The sequence below is a fragment of the Charadrius vociferus genome, unplaced genomic scaffold (assembly GCF_000708025.1).
Source record: "Charadrius vociferus isolate BGI_N301 unplaced genomic scaffold, ASM70802v2 scaffold581, whole genome shotgun sequence".
Lineage (NCBI taxonomy): Eukaryota > Metazoa > Chordata > Aves > Charadriiformes > Charadriidae > Charadrius > Charadrius vociferus.
In genome coordinates, this window is record NW_009647024.1 from 1,557,881 (window position 1) to 1,575,598 (window position 17,718).

At 36.1% G+C, this 17,718-nt stretch overlaps 1 protein-coding gene across 1 annotated transcript in view; it reads right to left on the reverse strand.

The window, feature by feature from the left end:
• Nucleotides 1-4,421: 4,421 nt before the first annotated feature.
• Nucleotides 4,422-17,718, reverse strand: part of LOC104295732 (A disintegrin and metalloproteinase with thrombospondin motifs 6) — a gene marked incomplete at its 5' end in the record, with an annotated part of 138,058 nt that continues 124,761 nt past the window's right edge. The window contains 3 exons of the mRNA XM_009895511.1: nucleotides 4,422-5,074; nucleotides 11,094-11,250; nucleotides 12,416-12,592. Of these exons, the coding sequence (XP_009893813.1) occupies nucleotides 4,965-5,074; nucleotides 11,094-11,250; nucleotides 12,416-12,592 (444 nt within the window). The remainder of the gene's footprint in view (nucleotides 5,075-11,093; nucleotides 11,251-12,415; nucleotides 12,593-17,718) is intronic.

Consider the following 17,718-nt stretch of genomic DNA (forward strand, 5'->3'; position numbering starts at 1 on the left):
CAAAGATTGGAGGGACCACACAGAAGCAATGATCCATTCCTTCCACCTAATTGTTGTTTGTGGTGAAGGGAAGACGGCCAGATAGGGTGTCACTTCTCACAGAATGATGGCCTCAGCTTAGCAATGGCCTTCTCTTAAGACACATATTGGTGATTGACTGACTCCAGATGAGGCTCACAGGACTCATCCAAAGTCTATTGCAGTAAACCTCCACAGAAGAGTCCTGGATCCTAGTTCCTAGTAATAAAAAATAATAACAATAAAAAAGTCAGCAAAACAACCAAGGCCTGTTCAGCATTCTACAGAGGATATTTAGAAGTCCTTCTTGTAGATCACATAGCTTCAGAGAGAACAGGGAGTTTACTTACGAGGGAACGGTTGTGGGGTATTGCAAGGGAAATCAGAGAAAGGAAAAGCAAGTATCGCAGGTAAAAATGGTGTCCATTTCCTCAAGAAATAAACTGAAAAAAAGTGTAACAGGGAATAATAATAGCAGGGTTAGCTCCAGAAGGAAATTCAGGCACAGGAAGTATGCATTTTAAGAAGACTGGAGGGAATTGTGTGTGCCAGGAATTCTATAGTCAGCATGGGTGATGTTAGGTTTAAGGTAGCAGGAGGAGGAAAACAGAAAGAAACAGGACAGCATCTGTTTCACTGTACCCAGTTTGTCATTATAATCCAAAACACAAATGCTCCAGGGGGAAAAAACAGTACTCAGAACTGAACAATAGTGGGAAACTTATCAGGTAATTACTTGTAGTGTGAATGTATGGGAGGAAAGTCAACAGAGTTTTGGAATGACAGAGAAGACTGTGTTATTTACTAATACTACACCATTTTTAACGTTTGATATGCAGAGCAATAAAACTTTGTGATAGAGCACAGGTAGAAATGGCTGTACCTTTAAAACAGGTAATTGTTTTTTGAGTCCTCACTTGTAAATAGAATAAAAAAGCATAACCAAAATTAGTACATGCCTTATCAAAATATTTAAGGTTCTCTGTATTTTCTTTAACATCTTACTCATAATAGTAGAGTGATTGTTTTCATTAACCAGAAATAAAATTTTAACTGAGAAACAAGAAATATTTCATGGGACCTGATCAGCGATTTCCATACTAGGTATTTTTACTGTACCGGGTAAAAAAAGAAGCATGTCTCAGCAACAGTGACCAAAGCACCAAGTCTTCTGAAATTACTTTCTTCTTTAAATTTAAAAACATCATGTCTTCAGATAAACTTCAGATAAAACTTTAAAAGATCAATGCAAGAAGGACATTTTATTGTTATTGTTATCATTGACTGGCTGTTAATGAAATCATTCCAAGAAGTACAGGATATTTCTGCTGCCATTAATTTCATTCTTGATCTACATTATTGCTTAGGCTAAAATATTATCTAATAACGTACATGACCATGTTCTTGACTTTTCCTTTTCCTTATTGTTTTGCTTATATATGACAAACATCGCTGGTGCCAAGGACAGGATTCTAGCATAACGTATAGATGTTACCTGAAAGAAAACATCGTATATATATTTTGAGGCATCTGATGAAGCAAATGTTAAGTATACAGAATTCTAGTAGCTGTAAGTCAGGGAATAGACAACTGTACCATGGGAATCATTCTTAAAAGCTGCAGTTTTATTTTACTAAATTATCTATGTTAAAAACAAATTTGTGCCTGGTGTGGGATTTAACTGCATCGTGTTACAATATTTTTGTTTTCATTACAAGCAGGAGAATGCACGTAGAACAATTGTTAAGAAACATGACAATAAATTAGAATATAACTTACAATAGCAAAAAATAATAATAAAGTAAGTGTACCACATTAATATAAAGTATAAAATAATAAGCAACTAATCACAATAATACAAAGGTAATTTCAGTCTGTATTATTAAGGATATCTATGTGACATTCACTCCATTACAAAGTTCCTAACGAAACGGACTATTTTTGGGTGTATACACCTTGAGGGGTTAATCTCTAGATTTTTCTTTCTGTTTTGATCTTCTTCAGCTGATAGTATTGCTCAGTGGAAGTACTGGCACCAGATTGATTTCTGCATTTTGTATTCTACTATTTGCTTCTAGGCCTGTCGTATTTATAGCCTATACAAATAGTCCTTTTGTCACTATTTAGGAATATAACACTATTTAGCTTAGATTATATAGATGGCTACAGTGTAGCAGCAGCAATGAACTGTGCTGTGGAAACCAATTGTTTTTCTTTGAATTAGGTTTCATTTTTCAGTCTTAGTCTGAAGCGTTGCTTAGTTTGTAAATCCACATACATTCTGTGTTTTGTTCCCTTTAACAATACAATTCAACGTTGCTCCAGGGAGTTCTTTAAATTCCAACCTCAGTGCTGTTATGTTGCAGAGTAAACATCAGACTCCCTAGTGTTTTAGCACCAGTAAGAGAGCAAAATGTGTCTTTGGAAACACTCCTTACAATTTTAATGTCCTAAGTGAGGTAAAAAAAAAAAAAAAAAGGTTTCCATTGAATACATAGAAAACCCTTTTCTTGTTAGCTGAAAAGACACATTAGCTGATAAACAAAATCATGCCCTGGAGAAAACTGGACGCTGATACAAAGAGGCCTCTTGAAAAAAATGCCGAAGCAACCCCTTTCCCTTTCATCATATATTTGACGTAGCCAGGACATGCTAGCACCAAGGTGTTTTGTCAAAAGGATATAGAAAATTGATTCACTTAATAGAGAAGGACTACACACTGCCCTTAATGCCTATGTGCAACTCCCAAAGGTTGGGGATTTTTATCTGCTGGTGTCAGTTTTACAGGAGTTGTTTACACGCTGATGAGAGCAGCAGATAAGCATATGTGAATACACGCAAGCCAACTGAAAATGAATTCCACTGGTCACAGGCGTATGGAAGTGGAAATATTGGCAAGAGGTAGCAGATGACAGGAATTTGATGGTCACGAATACATGGGGTACACAAAACCCCACAGGGAGATTGTCAAAATGTTGGGGGGATTTCATAGTATGAGTCCTGTTAACAATATCTATTGTTCCATGCTAATTCACATTAGTAAATAGTGTGCAACACATTTGGCTTGTTATTGGCAAAATACACTGGTACACTTCAATCTCATGGTATTCTGAAGTTATTTTTCACTGAAAAGAGTACTTTTTTTTAAAAGTGCCATTTGAGTTAGAATTTGTAACATGTTATTGTTCACATAATTTTAATTGCACTACAACAAAGGAGGCATAGTTGGGCACAAAAGCACATTCATCACGTACCTGCTGCAAAATGCAAGTGTTCAAGTACAATATATTAATATAAACAAGTACCTGCTTTCCTTTATCTCCTTGTTGAGTCTGTTACTGAAAAGTGAAGGGGAAGAGGAACATAACAATTAGCTTTTTTATGGTAAATTTTTGAATGTGTCTTGCCTACGTAGTTTGGTTTCACATTTAAAAACGCAAAGTATTTGGTGAATATTAAAAATATGGTAATATGAAATAGGTGGAGTATGGCAGCAGAATAGTTAAGGCATCTAGCTACTAATCTAGAGGCATGAGTTTGTTCCAGTCTCATGCTGGAAGCTGCCCCTAGCTTTAAATATGGTCCAGCTTTTAAATATGTACCTGGCCATTAGGTGAAAGTGGCCAGACTTCATTTCAACCACCTCTTTTCCAGTATGCCTTACTCCTGATAGTCCAACAGACATCTTGGCTCAAGCACACTTTTGACTTCTCATGTGAACAGGACCTAAATACCTCCACGAGTCATTTTTTCTTTGGTTGTAACCCTTGCCCACTTGGATGTGGTCTCCTGAACTGCACATTTAAGTATTCTTTCTCATAAACAAATGCCCTTCTGCTGTGGTATCAAAGAAGGCAACATCTGGAATCCATTTCAACTTCCAGCTTTGCAAAAGATTGTTGCAATTACACAGTAGGCTTATCTTTTGCACTGGAATTTCTTAGTTTTGCAGAACCAAAAGTAACATGTAAACCAGATCTGGATGCCCACAAAGTTGTTTCTTCTTTGTGGATTGTGTTGTAAACAAAAGTGAGGTGGAGTCAAAGTGTAAGTTCTAAGCAACCTGTAGAGTAGTAGTGAAGGAGCTGGCAATACAGTCTTCACCACTGTTGAGTCTGCCTACTCCATGATACTGGAATATATTCCCTTTCAGTGGAAATCTCAGCTTCACTTGTACAATGGTAAGATGGCTATAAACCTGCGACACGGATTTCATTTTGTTTCATAGCACACTTGTATTTCATGCACCACTGCAATAACTGTTGCACCTCTTAAAACTAAGTCCCTTATGGTTGTTCTATTTAGTATAGCTTTATATATGGCTCACAGCAGTGTTCAGGAAATACGGATTACCCCAAAGGGAATTAGGTGGAATGAAGGAAAAATACATATTATTTTTTTTAATTTCTGCTCCTTAAATAACATTTCCAAGCTCATTTTATAATTTAAATTGTGGTGCTGTGTCGTGAGATAAAATAGTTAACATTTTTAAGCTATGACTTAACATTTTTTGATTCTTCTTTACTTCCATAGTAGACCAAGTCATAACAGCTACATTTTAAAAAGTTTTAAATACAAATGGATTCAGTGTCATTGCTAAGTCCATAATAAAAATTATTTTAATGGTCCAAGGAGGTAAACAGACTATTGGAATGAGTCAAAGGAACACAAATGTTCCACAGTAAGCTATTCTGTATGTGCTGTGTGGATCTTTCCAATTTGGCATGCCCTCCTTATACTGTGTCCAGCACTTTGGATGAATAAATCCCACTTCACAGAAGTTAAAATAATATTGAAATCCTGTCAGCTGGGGCTGACCAGTGGTTATGTTTTCCACAGGGTAATGCATTTGCAAGGACGTCAATCTCATTGCGCTGTGTGGCTCTCTTCAATGGACACTCTTCCACAACGATAATAACAAGGCACATTCTTGTGCTTTCTGTGGGTCAATGTCCTTGGCAGGTCTTGCAGCACATCTGTCTGAAGTATGCTCGACTGCAGAACTTGAACTTCAACACCAGTGGGCAATATGCCACTTTGTTCACATCTTTGCACTCTAATAATGTAGAGCATTAAAGAGAAAAAATCAGAAATAAAAATTAAAGTACAAAGAAAATTTGACATTTAACATGCTGCTTCTCTATCCATCCACTTTGCCCTCTTTGTAACTACTTTTTCTAGTCCAGCCTAGTGCACATAATGTATTTTAAAAAGGCATAAAAATGTTTGCAGGGCTTCTCTCCCAGGCATTTAGAAGTATTCCCACTTTGTATTGGAAGAATTATCATTTATTGGGTTAAATGATCACTTTAGACAGCTAGGAAATGTGAGTCATTTTTCTTACAATACTTTTTACTTTTATAGCTTCTTTCTCAGGAGTTATTTTATCCATCCATGAAAGGTTATCCAAAATCTAACATGATTCGCACTATTTGGTACCATGCCTCTGCATTTGTAGGAATCCTTGAAATAGAATGTGCATTGCAGCTAACAGGGATGGAGAAAGTGACAAGTGATATAAATAAAGGCACCAACAGTGTGAGTTCAGTGACTGGACTAAATGGTGGATTATACTTTAGGCTTGGTTCCACACATCCACTATTTCTGCCATGCAGGAGGAAAACCATTTATTATGCCTGTAATAGACATGTAAGAGCTTTTTTTTTCATAGTTGTGTTTTGCCTATGTGCTGGGCTTACTGCCTCAGCCACCCTTGTCATACTGGCAGGTAACTCTGCCAGGAAGGGAGAACAAGAGCTCAACCATGCAGACGAAGGATTCCTTCTTTTCTGTCCCACACAGGTTGTATCTGAACGGACGTGAGGGAATATATTACAGGAGCACTGCTGGAATTTGTTGTGGTTCTCCTCTGGCTCATTTTCCTTTGTGTCGAAAGAAGGTGGGAATAGGGAATCGAATAGTTAGGTCCATGCCCAGTTCTAATTCTGATATAGCTGAACATGCAGCAGTATCTGAGAGCTCAGGGGTACACTGAAGTTCTACAGCTCATATGCTGCTGCTGCAGATTTCCTTTGCGCTGGAGTGAATATTGTGATAGATGCCCAATAGGGGATTTTCAGTTAAATGCATTTACACAGTTCCTTCCAGACGGACACTAAAATAGGACTTTTGCAAGGAGCTTCGCTTCACATGTAGGAAGATGAAAAAGATGTGTAAGAGAAAAAGTAAACCCCAAAAGTTTGAATTGCAAAAATTAAGTGATGGGAAAAATGAAATTACATTCATTTCTCAGAAAATTATTTGTCTCAAAAGAATGCTGTAAGTTTTTACTCTTTTAAGGTTGCATTTGATATTGGCTTCCTCCTACAATTTTTCTCAAAGTACAACAGCTATAAAGAAAATGTGAATAAAAAGGAGATGAACTAGCACTACTCTGACCACTATTGTATTTTGTATTGATTTGATATCTAGAAGTGAAGACTGGAGGAAGGCCAGGATGCTGTTGCTCCAAGGCCTGACAGAACAACAGTCCCTGACTCTGAGATGTCTGTAAACCAAATATGAAAGGGACAACAGACACACCAAACAGGTAAGGAAAAAAAAAAGTAATAGTGAAACAAACACAACCAACGTGTACAATCATTCAGCTAATCCCATTTGCCTTCCATCTACATACAATCTCCTAGTACATTATTTTTGCTCTGAAACGGGTAGTTATGGAGAGCGCGTTCATGCTGCAAGCACACTGTAACAGCAAGTTAAGCGCAAATAAGAATTTTTAGTATTTGAACTTAGGAAAGCAGTAGTGAGGCTGAACTTCAGAGTCTGTACTGAACGGTATTTCTGATAATAGGAATATGCATACTGACAATATGCATGCTTTTAGCTAGATAAGTACAGGTCACGAAAAGATTTAAACTTTCATATCATTGACACAGACAGTGCTTTCATTGTAATATTTTTACTCCACCTAGCCATTTTATGTACTACTTTTCTAATTTTTTAATTCTCAATTTGGAAAGAGAATTGGATGCCAGGAGAAAAGACACTGCGGGTAGCTGGTTGAAACAGACACATTTCTCTACCAGCAACCGTACATGGTCACTGTGTTTCACTGAGTTTCAAAAACTCTTCCCAAATGAGGTCAAATATTTTCCAGAAATATTTCAGGTCCTTGTGTTTGTGAGAGACAGATGGTGAATTATAAATGAAGTGAGGAATAAAAAGGCTCACTTGATCTTGACGAGATGTAAAAAGTTCACTCAATCCCAAAAATAACCCTCATACACATTGTATTTAGTTAAATGCAGGTAAAGCCACTAACTATTTTTGCTAAAAGTACACAATTTGAAATTATCCTATTTCATGCTTCTTTAAGTTATTCTTCCTCTTGACTAAAACTGGAACTTGCTCAGCCAATGCTATTTGGACTGCAGTGAGACAATATTCTGGAAGTTGCCCACAACTTCTGTTTTAAAAATCAGTTTTGAAATAGATACGGTGGCTGATGAAGTAGCCTATTCTTCATAGGACTGTGGTGACTGGAAGAGGTTTAGCAGAGCCTATTTTGTTCCTAGTAACTACTGTTAATAAGTTTCAGTAAGCTACATGCATCAAACTCTTCCTTCCTGAACTTTGTGGCTAGATCAGGCAATATTATGATATTACAGTAATAAAATCACAGAATGTCACTGTGCCTTCAGCTAAAGAGACTGCAAAGACATGTCAGAGAAAATAAAAGTAAAACTGAAATGACATAAAAATAGATGAAATATTTTTTCAGGTGAAGTTTCAGATGACCTTTAGCAGTCTAGATTCAGCAGACATATATGTATTTAAGAGAATAAAATAATTCTGAATGCATTTCAAATCATGTGGTACATGCTTCCTGTAGTTCACTTACAGCAGCAAATGCAATGTTACCCTCATCAGTGGCAGCCCATCAAGATCCCATCTACAATATTCTAAATCATCAATGAAGACTTTAAAGAAAACAAAGCAGATGTAAAGTGTTACAAGATATATCGTAACTTTCTTTTACTATTTCTGTATCCCTCTTATTTTATGTAAACAACCCGTACTTTCCCCAAGAAAGTGCTTCTGAACTTTACCAACATGATCGCTATACTGCAGAGTGGCTCAAGCTTCCTCAAAAGCATGTATGCTCTTCTCTTGGGTTAGCAAAATTAAATTGCCCAGAAATTGCTGAATGGGTTCTATAGGCTCTGAGTAACAGAGTTCGGCAAGTAAAGGGAATCAGGAGGTTTGCTGGGGTTTGAAATAGGAAGGGTATCCCCTCAGGTAGTCTGACCCTGCAGCAAATCAATGACCTGTTGCTGAAGTTGCTTTTGCCCCACAGTGGGGCTCAAAGCATGAGTCAGTGCTTCTAGGTGGCATGTGGATGTCTCCACATGCGAGCAGGTATGCTCTGCTACGTGCATGCACACCCACGGGGCAGAACCCTCCTTCTGAGAGACCCGACTTCTTCCTCGGAACTCAAATACACAGTTCACATCCCACTGCACTTGGAGAGAGACAGAAGCAAGCGCACAGGCACAGTATGCCTCCCTCACAAATACATTCACAAGGATATACCAGAACAGAAATATTTCTTTCTTAGAAAGTATTATCTTTCCAAAAATAGTTGTGCTTTTTAGGATTAGTCAGTTCTTGAAAACTTATAAGCCTTCCATCATCTCTAGTATGCTGAAAAAGATATGCCTCTCTGTTTAAAGGCTAACACTTTACTAACACAAGAGATATCACCTCCTCTTGTGTCTAAGAGGATTTTTTTAAGACAGAAAATGTGCAATACATGCACATTATTCTGCGAATCCTTGGTTTGTGCTTCTTACAGTCACTATTTAATAGCAGCTCTGAAATGTGTATAAATTAGAACATATATTTAAGAAATACTTGCAAAAATACTGAAAAAATACCTCGAAGACAAAATTTTTTGTCTAATTTTGGGATAGGACACCCTTAGTATTTCATGGATTGCAGCAAGGTTCTTCTGAAAGGATGCAGGTATTTTAAATTGTTAAATGAACTTTCAGATTTCATTTACTTTTGAGCCATTTAATCACTTACAAATAATTGGTGGTTTCCAGTAAATACCTGAAATGCAGGACATAAGCAAAAATGGGATGCTAAGTGGCAACATATCGGGAACTGTATGTATTGGAAGAGATTGAGCTGTATCTTTTTCCCCTCAGTTCTTACTAACCACGCTAATGAGGCTGCATGGCTGTCAGTAAGGCACTGGCTCACGCCTGGCCCATTCAGACTGCAGGCCAAAGAGCTGAAGTCCATCTGGAATATTACGTAAGTGATTTTCAACATTTTCTATTTGTGGATCCCAAAAATTTTCCAATGAAGGTGTAAGTCCCTGAAAAACACTATTACCAACAAGCTTACTTTTCATAGTTACCCTACAGAGTTCCACTGTAAAAATGTCCACAGCCACATAGGGTACATAGATCACACACAGAAATCTCCTGATTGTATTCATCTATAGGAGATTAGAATATTTTCCTGATAATATTGAAGAATAATAATACTAACATTATGACTACAAATAATATGACCTTGTCATCTTGAAATTAAGATGCATCTGGGACTAAATCATACCCACTTATAACTACTTTATTACCTTGCTTACTTTGGAAAAACTCAACATCTGTGTTTGGAAATAAACTATCACTTAGCCTTTGAGCTTTAAAGGGCAGAAAGTTTCCTAGATCGATAATCATCACATCAAGATTACTTGAGAGCACTAAACATACAAATGGGAATTTAAACAACCAAAGAAAATTCTATTATGAAGATGTTTTTCAAATTACAGCATAGGATTATAAACTCCTATTTAAAATTTAAACTTCCAAGCAGCAAGCTACGGTGAGTGTATTTCTGGCAAGATTTTAGCATGCTCCCATTTCATCACAGACATCTACATTTGACAGAATTTTATGACAATTTTGAATCTATGGCATGAACCTGAATGGATACAGTAGGTATTGAATAAACACCAAATCAGAGTAGACTGTAGCATAAATTTGCCTTTTTTTGTTCCATACAAAAAGGATATTGAACTCCAATGTAGTTGGAAAACCCGTGTAAAAGATACTCCATTATATATTGCACAAAGATTAGTTATGCTAAAAAGAGCTGGGTTAGTGACATTATGGTTGAGTACTCAAAATTTAGGGAATAACTGTTTTAAAAGCACTATCATTGCTGTGCAATCTTTCTTGATTTTTGGACACAAGTGTTTTGGTAATGTTTTATTCCTTTTCCCCTTCCATAGAAAATTAAATATACTCATCTGGTGAGCAACCACTCAAAAATTTTACAATCAATATGGAAACTTTTTGGGTTTTACTGCCTAGCATTCCATTTCTACTTTGAAGACAGCATTTCCTAATAGGTTGGCTTGGACAATTTATGAGTTCAGATCTGGAGCCTTTCATAAACATCAATAAGCTTATTTTGACATTATTATCTAACATATACTCTAGCAAAAATATGTTATGATGAAGATGGTTAATAGTCTGATTAAACTAGACTGTATCATGTAAAAAATACTCTAATTATTTCAAAGAGGCATTATAAAGCCAAGAAATTAAAAGTTAATTAGAAGAAGCTGACAAGTAGTTCAAAGCATAATAACAGGCTTGTAGCACTGTGTAGCATTAAATCCGTGGTCCCAGTCTTTCAATGAACATGCAATTAATTATTTTTGCTGCTACATTGTTATGGTAACCATGGATGGAGCAGGTAGGTCAGTGGATGAGAAGCATGTCCTGCTGTTATAGACATTTCCATTGAGCCAATAAGGAGACTGGAAAAATAAATTAATGACACAAAACAATAGCATTTTGTCCATGACTTAGGCTATATATTTTTAAAGGGTTTTTTTTAAACAAAGAACCTGTATGCAGGTTTTTATTGACTTCACCTTTGAACTACACTGACTAATTAGAAAATAATTGTAAAAAATTCATTCACAGTCTGAGATGATGTAATGCAGACTTTTACTAATAAATTAATGCAGTAATACTGACCATGTCACTTTACTCTTTCCAGAATAAATTATATTAAGATGGCAAACTTACCTTCTGTGTTGGAAATGGGTGTACTGTCACATTTACTTTCACACTGCTGCATTGATGGAGGTCTAAGTGTTTCTGGACACTCACTGGATGCTTGTCCAGTGTATGAGAGGCATTGTATTGTTCGCATCTGTTGCCCAAGACCACACTGTGCAGAACACTAAAAATAAGAAAGTTAAAAATTGAAACAACTTGGATCCAATCTTTAAATACAAAATATGGTAACAGAAAAGCAAACAGGAACAATACACATGCACAAATTTTAAAGAAGACAGGCATCTGAAGTGACTTGGTTAATACAGAAAATAATTTTCATAAAACAGTTTAGAATATTTCTTTTTTGACAGTATATGCAAGAACTTGTCTTCCAAAGAAAATAAAACACAATGTAATGTTAAAAAAAATCCCTACACAGTTCAGATTTGACATATAAGAAAATAATTTACACTATTTCACATACAATGTCTGAGTTTAAGTGCATGTTTTCAAGAGAGATATAATCACTTTAGAATAAAAAAGAGTAACCAAAGAGAACAAGAATTCAAATCTGCCAGAGAACTTTTTTAATGAAAAAGGAAACTATCTTTCAAACAAAAATACTTTGCTGTTTCAAAACATTTTTTAATTTCTACAATTAAATAATGGTTTTAGTACAGTATCCATTTAAGATAAATGCGCATCTGAACAACTACCGTAAAAGAAAAGCTGATTAGACTGTAATATCACAAATGACTGTCCTCTGGTTAGCTAAACTAAAGTGTTTTATTTTCATTAGTGGCAAGTCACGCAGCAAACTTAGAACCTGAAACATCCACTTACTATTTTAAAAAGAGGTTATTGATCGTAATTGAGATGCAAAGACATAACGAATGAAGAAAACTCAGTATATCATGTTTAGAAACACCACATAATGGCAGCACTATTCAGCTTGTCCCGTAACAATTTAGCTGCCTGTCTGGTAATTCAGCGTATTTTATGTAAAAGCATATAGAACTCAAAATTTTTTGGTGGAGATGCATATTTATCTCTCTCTTACTAGAATAGGAATTGGCTTTCTATTTCCATCATATTTCTCAAGGAAGCTAAATGTGTTTTAAAAATACTAAACCTCACAACATTGCTGTACCCAAAAATCCCTTCCAAAAAGACTGCAATAAGGACTATTTAATTTTTAAAAAGATGCATACAGAAACTCATCCAGTAGAAACTAGATTGCTGTCAGCAAATCCTTCATATTTCAGTAAACAAGTATCATCTGAGACAAACAGGACAAAAGCTGACAGAAAATATTGTTTCAGTCACAATACTTCTACGAACTCTCTCACCTGTCCCCAGTCTCCAGTAACCCAGCGAGGAGGAGGACATCGGCCTAAACTACAGCGGATGCGGACCGGAGGCTTGCTTTCTTCTTGGCATTGTGCGGCTGGAAAAGTTTTTAAAAGATCGCTGCTTTTGCACAGAACAATTCGGTGTTTGAATCCTGGGCCACACTTTGGTGTGCACTAAAAAAATATTGACATCAATAAATAATTAAAATCTCAGTAAACAGTCAATAAAAGTGTCAGAAATGTTTTTATGGAAAACAGGAGAATACATTTATGGTCTTATAATTAAATAATAATCATGATTTTCCCAAGAGTATAACGGTAATTTTAAAACGTTTAGAAACACAAATAAGCTGACTGATGGTTGCTTCATTAAGTTCAAGTTTTTATAAGTTTTAACTTGATGAAAGTAGATTTCCTTTGCTATTTATATTTAGGCTATGGTGTTACTATTTACTTTTATATATATGAGACTTCAGGTTAGGTTTAAGAAAAGCACTTTGATGCAAAGAAGAAACATCTGAAACAGGTAGTGCTATCATGAAAAAAACTTGAGTGTGCCTTTCAGAAATTGATAGTAGAACTCTGTTCTTAATATGATCTTAGTACATAGTCTTTCTCCACCTCACTTACAGACTACTGAGCTACAATGGACATGTATGGGAAGGAAAATGCTTTACTGGATTTCACAGAAACCAGACTATTCAGATAGAAATACTGTACCCTCTCCTGCAATGCATGCTTTTCTCTCCTCTCATATTTACATCTTAATTCTGTTTTCCCAGTTTTAGTTTTTGCTCCTTTTATCAATCCTCTACTTGTTCTAATTTGAATTTGAATTAGAAAAAGTAATTTGAAAAGAAGCAGGTTTGATGACCTCTGTTTTCCTCCTCTTTCTTCATATTGGTTGCCCCCGTTCTTCCTTTTTGCTACTGACTACTAACTGTCATTTACATTAGCACAACTGCAGAATGGGGAAGAGACCCGTTGTGGTGCTAACAAAATTAAAACTAAAGACCTTCCCCAAATCAGTCCCTCTTCAACATCTGACCAGGAGATGTTGCAAGTATAGTTTTAGAATTCCCTATTGGCGTATTAACCTTTATCCCGTGAGCATATCTGCAGTATTTCGACAAGAATCAGTTTCTGATAGCATAAACCTTACAGATTATGCTAAACCTGTCAAATGTGGAACTGCCTTTCATATGAAAGCAGCTGTAGAGACAAAACTCTGACTGGAAAACAATACTATGTGGAACTGAAGCAATATTCAAGAGGTTGCAGACCAAAGGCCTTCCATGCGCCCAAAACAGGTCAGTATGTAACTGGGAAAATAATAAAAACCCTTTCACTTTCAAAAAAATGACTTGAGTGATCCAAACATTACTGTTGTATGCTTAATACTGAAGCATCTCTGCCTAACTTAAATAAATTTTAAAACAGTTCCAGAGTACCATGTAAGGTGTCAATATTCCCTATACATATGTGAAGTTGTGTGTATATATATCTCAAAACAAGATCTTTATGAAAATTTCTCAGTGGGAGCCACCTAAACTAGCCAATACAGAAAGGGCAAGTTTATCCTAAGTCTTATCTCTGCTTAGATTTAGGATCTTAAACCAGACTGCAAAGCGATGGGTCCTCCATTTGGAGTTTATAATCCAGAACTGCAAAATGGGTATATAATCAATTTCATTAAAATGTAGCCTTTCCTTTCGTATCCTAATCTATGCTTTCCTATCAATGTACTGTCTCCTTATCTACAGTAGCTCAGTGTTCAGAATTCTGACACAGAATAGCCAGGTTCAACCATCTTCATACTAAAGGGACTTCGACCCAAAATCTTTTGTACCCTAAGTACCTGCCTACTAGAAAACTAGAGGAGGGAGGGAAGTAAGAGAAGAAAGATCTCTGTCTCTCTGGTTGAACTGCAAAAAGAACATTAATGCAAATTAGAGACCAAAAAAGAATGACAACAAATATGTGAGGTCTTCAGCATCATGATCATGACTCCTCAGCTCTGGTCCAAATCACAGAGAATGTTGCGTGTATTTTCTCCCCAAAATGTTTCAGGTAAAATGTATGACTTTTATACAAGAACTAGAAGCAAGTGCCCTTTCCTAGCCGAGTGCTTAAAAATCACTTGCGCTCAATCGCTTCTTCTCAGTGATGGAGCATTCTGTCAAAAAATAACAGATAAAATAACAGAAAAAGAGACAAGGTTGAAAGGACCTTGTAAAAAATGTCAAAACCCAACATGCCTATACTGTTTCATAATCTCTAGAATGTGTTAGCAATTACACAAGAGTCTGAGGATCAAAATTTTGAGTTTCAGTGCATCCATTTTCTAGTTCTGTTTGAAGACGCGTTCTTTTATCTGTGTCTAAGCTGCCATCTGAGGAAAATCTTTCAGCTACTGGTACCAGAAGAAAACAACATCCCTTAGAAAACACTTCTTTGGAGTCATAGTCAAAATTCCACTAAACAAGATGGGCTACACCCTGTCCCCAGAAATGAAAGTGAAGTAAGGAAATAGCTTGCCTACAATAATACTGAATCACCAAAAATAAAAAGCAACAGTAGAATTTAACAAAAAATGTATGTCTCCCAAGCAAATGCAAGGCAAAATACCCAGACAAATAAAAACAGGAAGAAGTGTCTTCCATTACTAAATGCTTCTAGAATTTTTGACTCACTCAGCAGAAGCCATGACTAATGGTGATATGAATGCAAAGTAAATGTGCTTGTCTGATAAGGGTTTTCTCAATAAATCCTTAGACTATTTTTTTGCCGGTTTATTTTATTATCTGCAAAAATAAAAAAGAAGTAATTTACAGTGAGCAGAATAATTGAGACAAAGCTCAACTATTGCAAGGCATGAAAAGTTCTATGGCAAAACTGATGTTACCCAAGAACAACTACATTCTGCTGTGCAAGACACTGTTAGCTTTAATTACTATTTGATAAAAGCATGTTTACATTCTCCTAAGGACTTTATTTAATCTCTATGTTTACAAAATGTTTTTGTTTCTCAGACCAAAAAGATACAGAATTTCTTGTTAATTATCATTGAAAATTAAAAAAAAAATGTGTAACTATATTGATGTTTAACAAGTGCATTAGCATATAAAAGAGTTCCATAATTGGTTAATTTGTATGATGTATCGTTTTAAGTATGAAAATAAAACTTTAGAACTTGCATTCCAGAGAAAAGTAGCAAGGTTTGCCATTGGTTTCAATGGAAACAGTACTCAACTCTTCACTTCTTGAGTTCACTCGTATTTTCATTTTCATTCTTCTGTCAGAAAATCATATATATACACATATTAAAACGTTTATGTGAATATTACTAGAGGGATTTTAATACATTATACTTCTGGGAACCCTGAATGGAAAAAAAAAAGCTATTTCTCTCATTATATTAAAATGGTGTCGTCAAGACAGTTTGCTAAGCTACACTAGGCAAAATTCATACCAGAAAGTAGCTGGCACTTTTTCACAATTCTGATCAAATACCATCACAACCAGAAGCTTAGCAGTGCTTGAATCTTTAGATTGGAATTATTTTGTTCAAAATTATAACATGCCAGTGCTCTACAAAAGGCTGAACATAAAGGCCTTAAAAAGTTGTTCAAGCTTCTTATGAGGGTGGCAATGTTGATAGCTCTAGGGCTGATGCAGCAGTGAGCAATGTCTCAAGAAGGTAGCTAAAGGGCAGTAGTATACGACAAAATATATGTATGGTGCTGTAACTTGTCACGTGGATACTATTATTTGTTAGTAATAAGACGGTGCCTAGATATTCCAATCAGAAATGACGTACTGTGATAATGAACAACCTATCAATGCCACAGACATGGTATGATAGATGCTTCAACTGAACATCTCCTCCCATTCATCCATTCTTTCCTGCTCACTCCTTTCCTTTCTGCTCTAAGTCACATTCATTTTCAAAGGGCTGGAATACACTGTATATTTTCAGGCAGGGACAAGGACCATTTAATACCTTTTCTGCCTTGACTTTGGTGCCCTACTTCTTGTGCGAAATGCTGGCTAACAGTGGGGTAAAAAACTGTTGCTCTGCATGTAGAACAACATACACTTTAAGATTCACCACACCATTTCTAGGTTTCTTGAGGTCCTGATCTACAGTGAGAAAAGTTGTTGAAAGAAACCGCTTTTCTACAGGTTTTAGGATATAAAGCTGACAACTCTTTGTAGAACTGATTCCAAAAAATATCTGTTATAACGTGTATAATAATAATTTAAAAGTTGTCTACAGTAGTTTCTTCAGCTAAGAAGAACAGATGGAGATTATACAAGCATGAAATTCAGACAGCAAGGAGATGAACAACAACAGTTTCCATGGCAGCTCACTGCACTGTAATTTAACATGCAGGTATTACTACTTTTAAGTATGGCCATAGAGCTTAGACTATTATTAACTAGTAGCAGATGGAGTCTCCATCCTTCGAGATCTTAAAAAGCTGTCTGGACATTGTCCTGGGTAACTGGCTCTAGGTGGCCCTGCTTGAGCAGGGGGGGTTGGACAAGATGATCTCCAGAGGTCCCTTCCAACCTCAAACATTCCGTGATTTCGTGAACAGTATTCCCTGTGTTAACAAATTATGGTAAGAGCTGTTTTGTACCACTTCTATGTGTGCTCACAGTGATGCTAGCAGGCTTCCTTCTTTATGCTCTGAATTTCTAAAGACTGTAACAACTTTTAGAGCTAAAAATATCTGTGCATAGAAGGGGCACATCAATATTCATTATAGTATCCAGTGATTTATCATTTACTTTGAATGAAAGAGTGTTTAAAGGCAAGCAAGTACACAGGAAATGGGATACTGGGTATATAATTGATGTATGCAATATCATGGGTCTATCGTTGGTAGATCATTCCATTTTACTCTAATACTCTCCTTTCATTTTTTTAGACAAAGGAAGTGGAACCTACCTAGGCATCAGTAAGTATTCGAAAGGGGGATCACAACCAGGTAAAGTTCAGGAGTTGAGAGATGCTACCTGCAAAGACCTTCTAGGATCAGTCATAGAACTGATCTGATTCCTTTTTCTTCCCAGTCTACTTAATGATGTTCATACAAACCTAGTTTCGGTTGTTCAGTGTTTCTGAAATTACTGAAACTACCAGATAGCACAGGTAACTGACCTTGATGCTACAGACTTATTCTCCACGAAAAGAACTGGACAACCATGAAGACATTAATAACTGAAATGAAGTGAATTTTGGCAGTATGACACACAAGAGCATGCATTTCCTAAGAAAAACCAACAAGAAA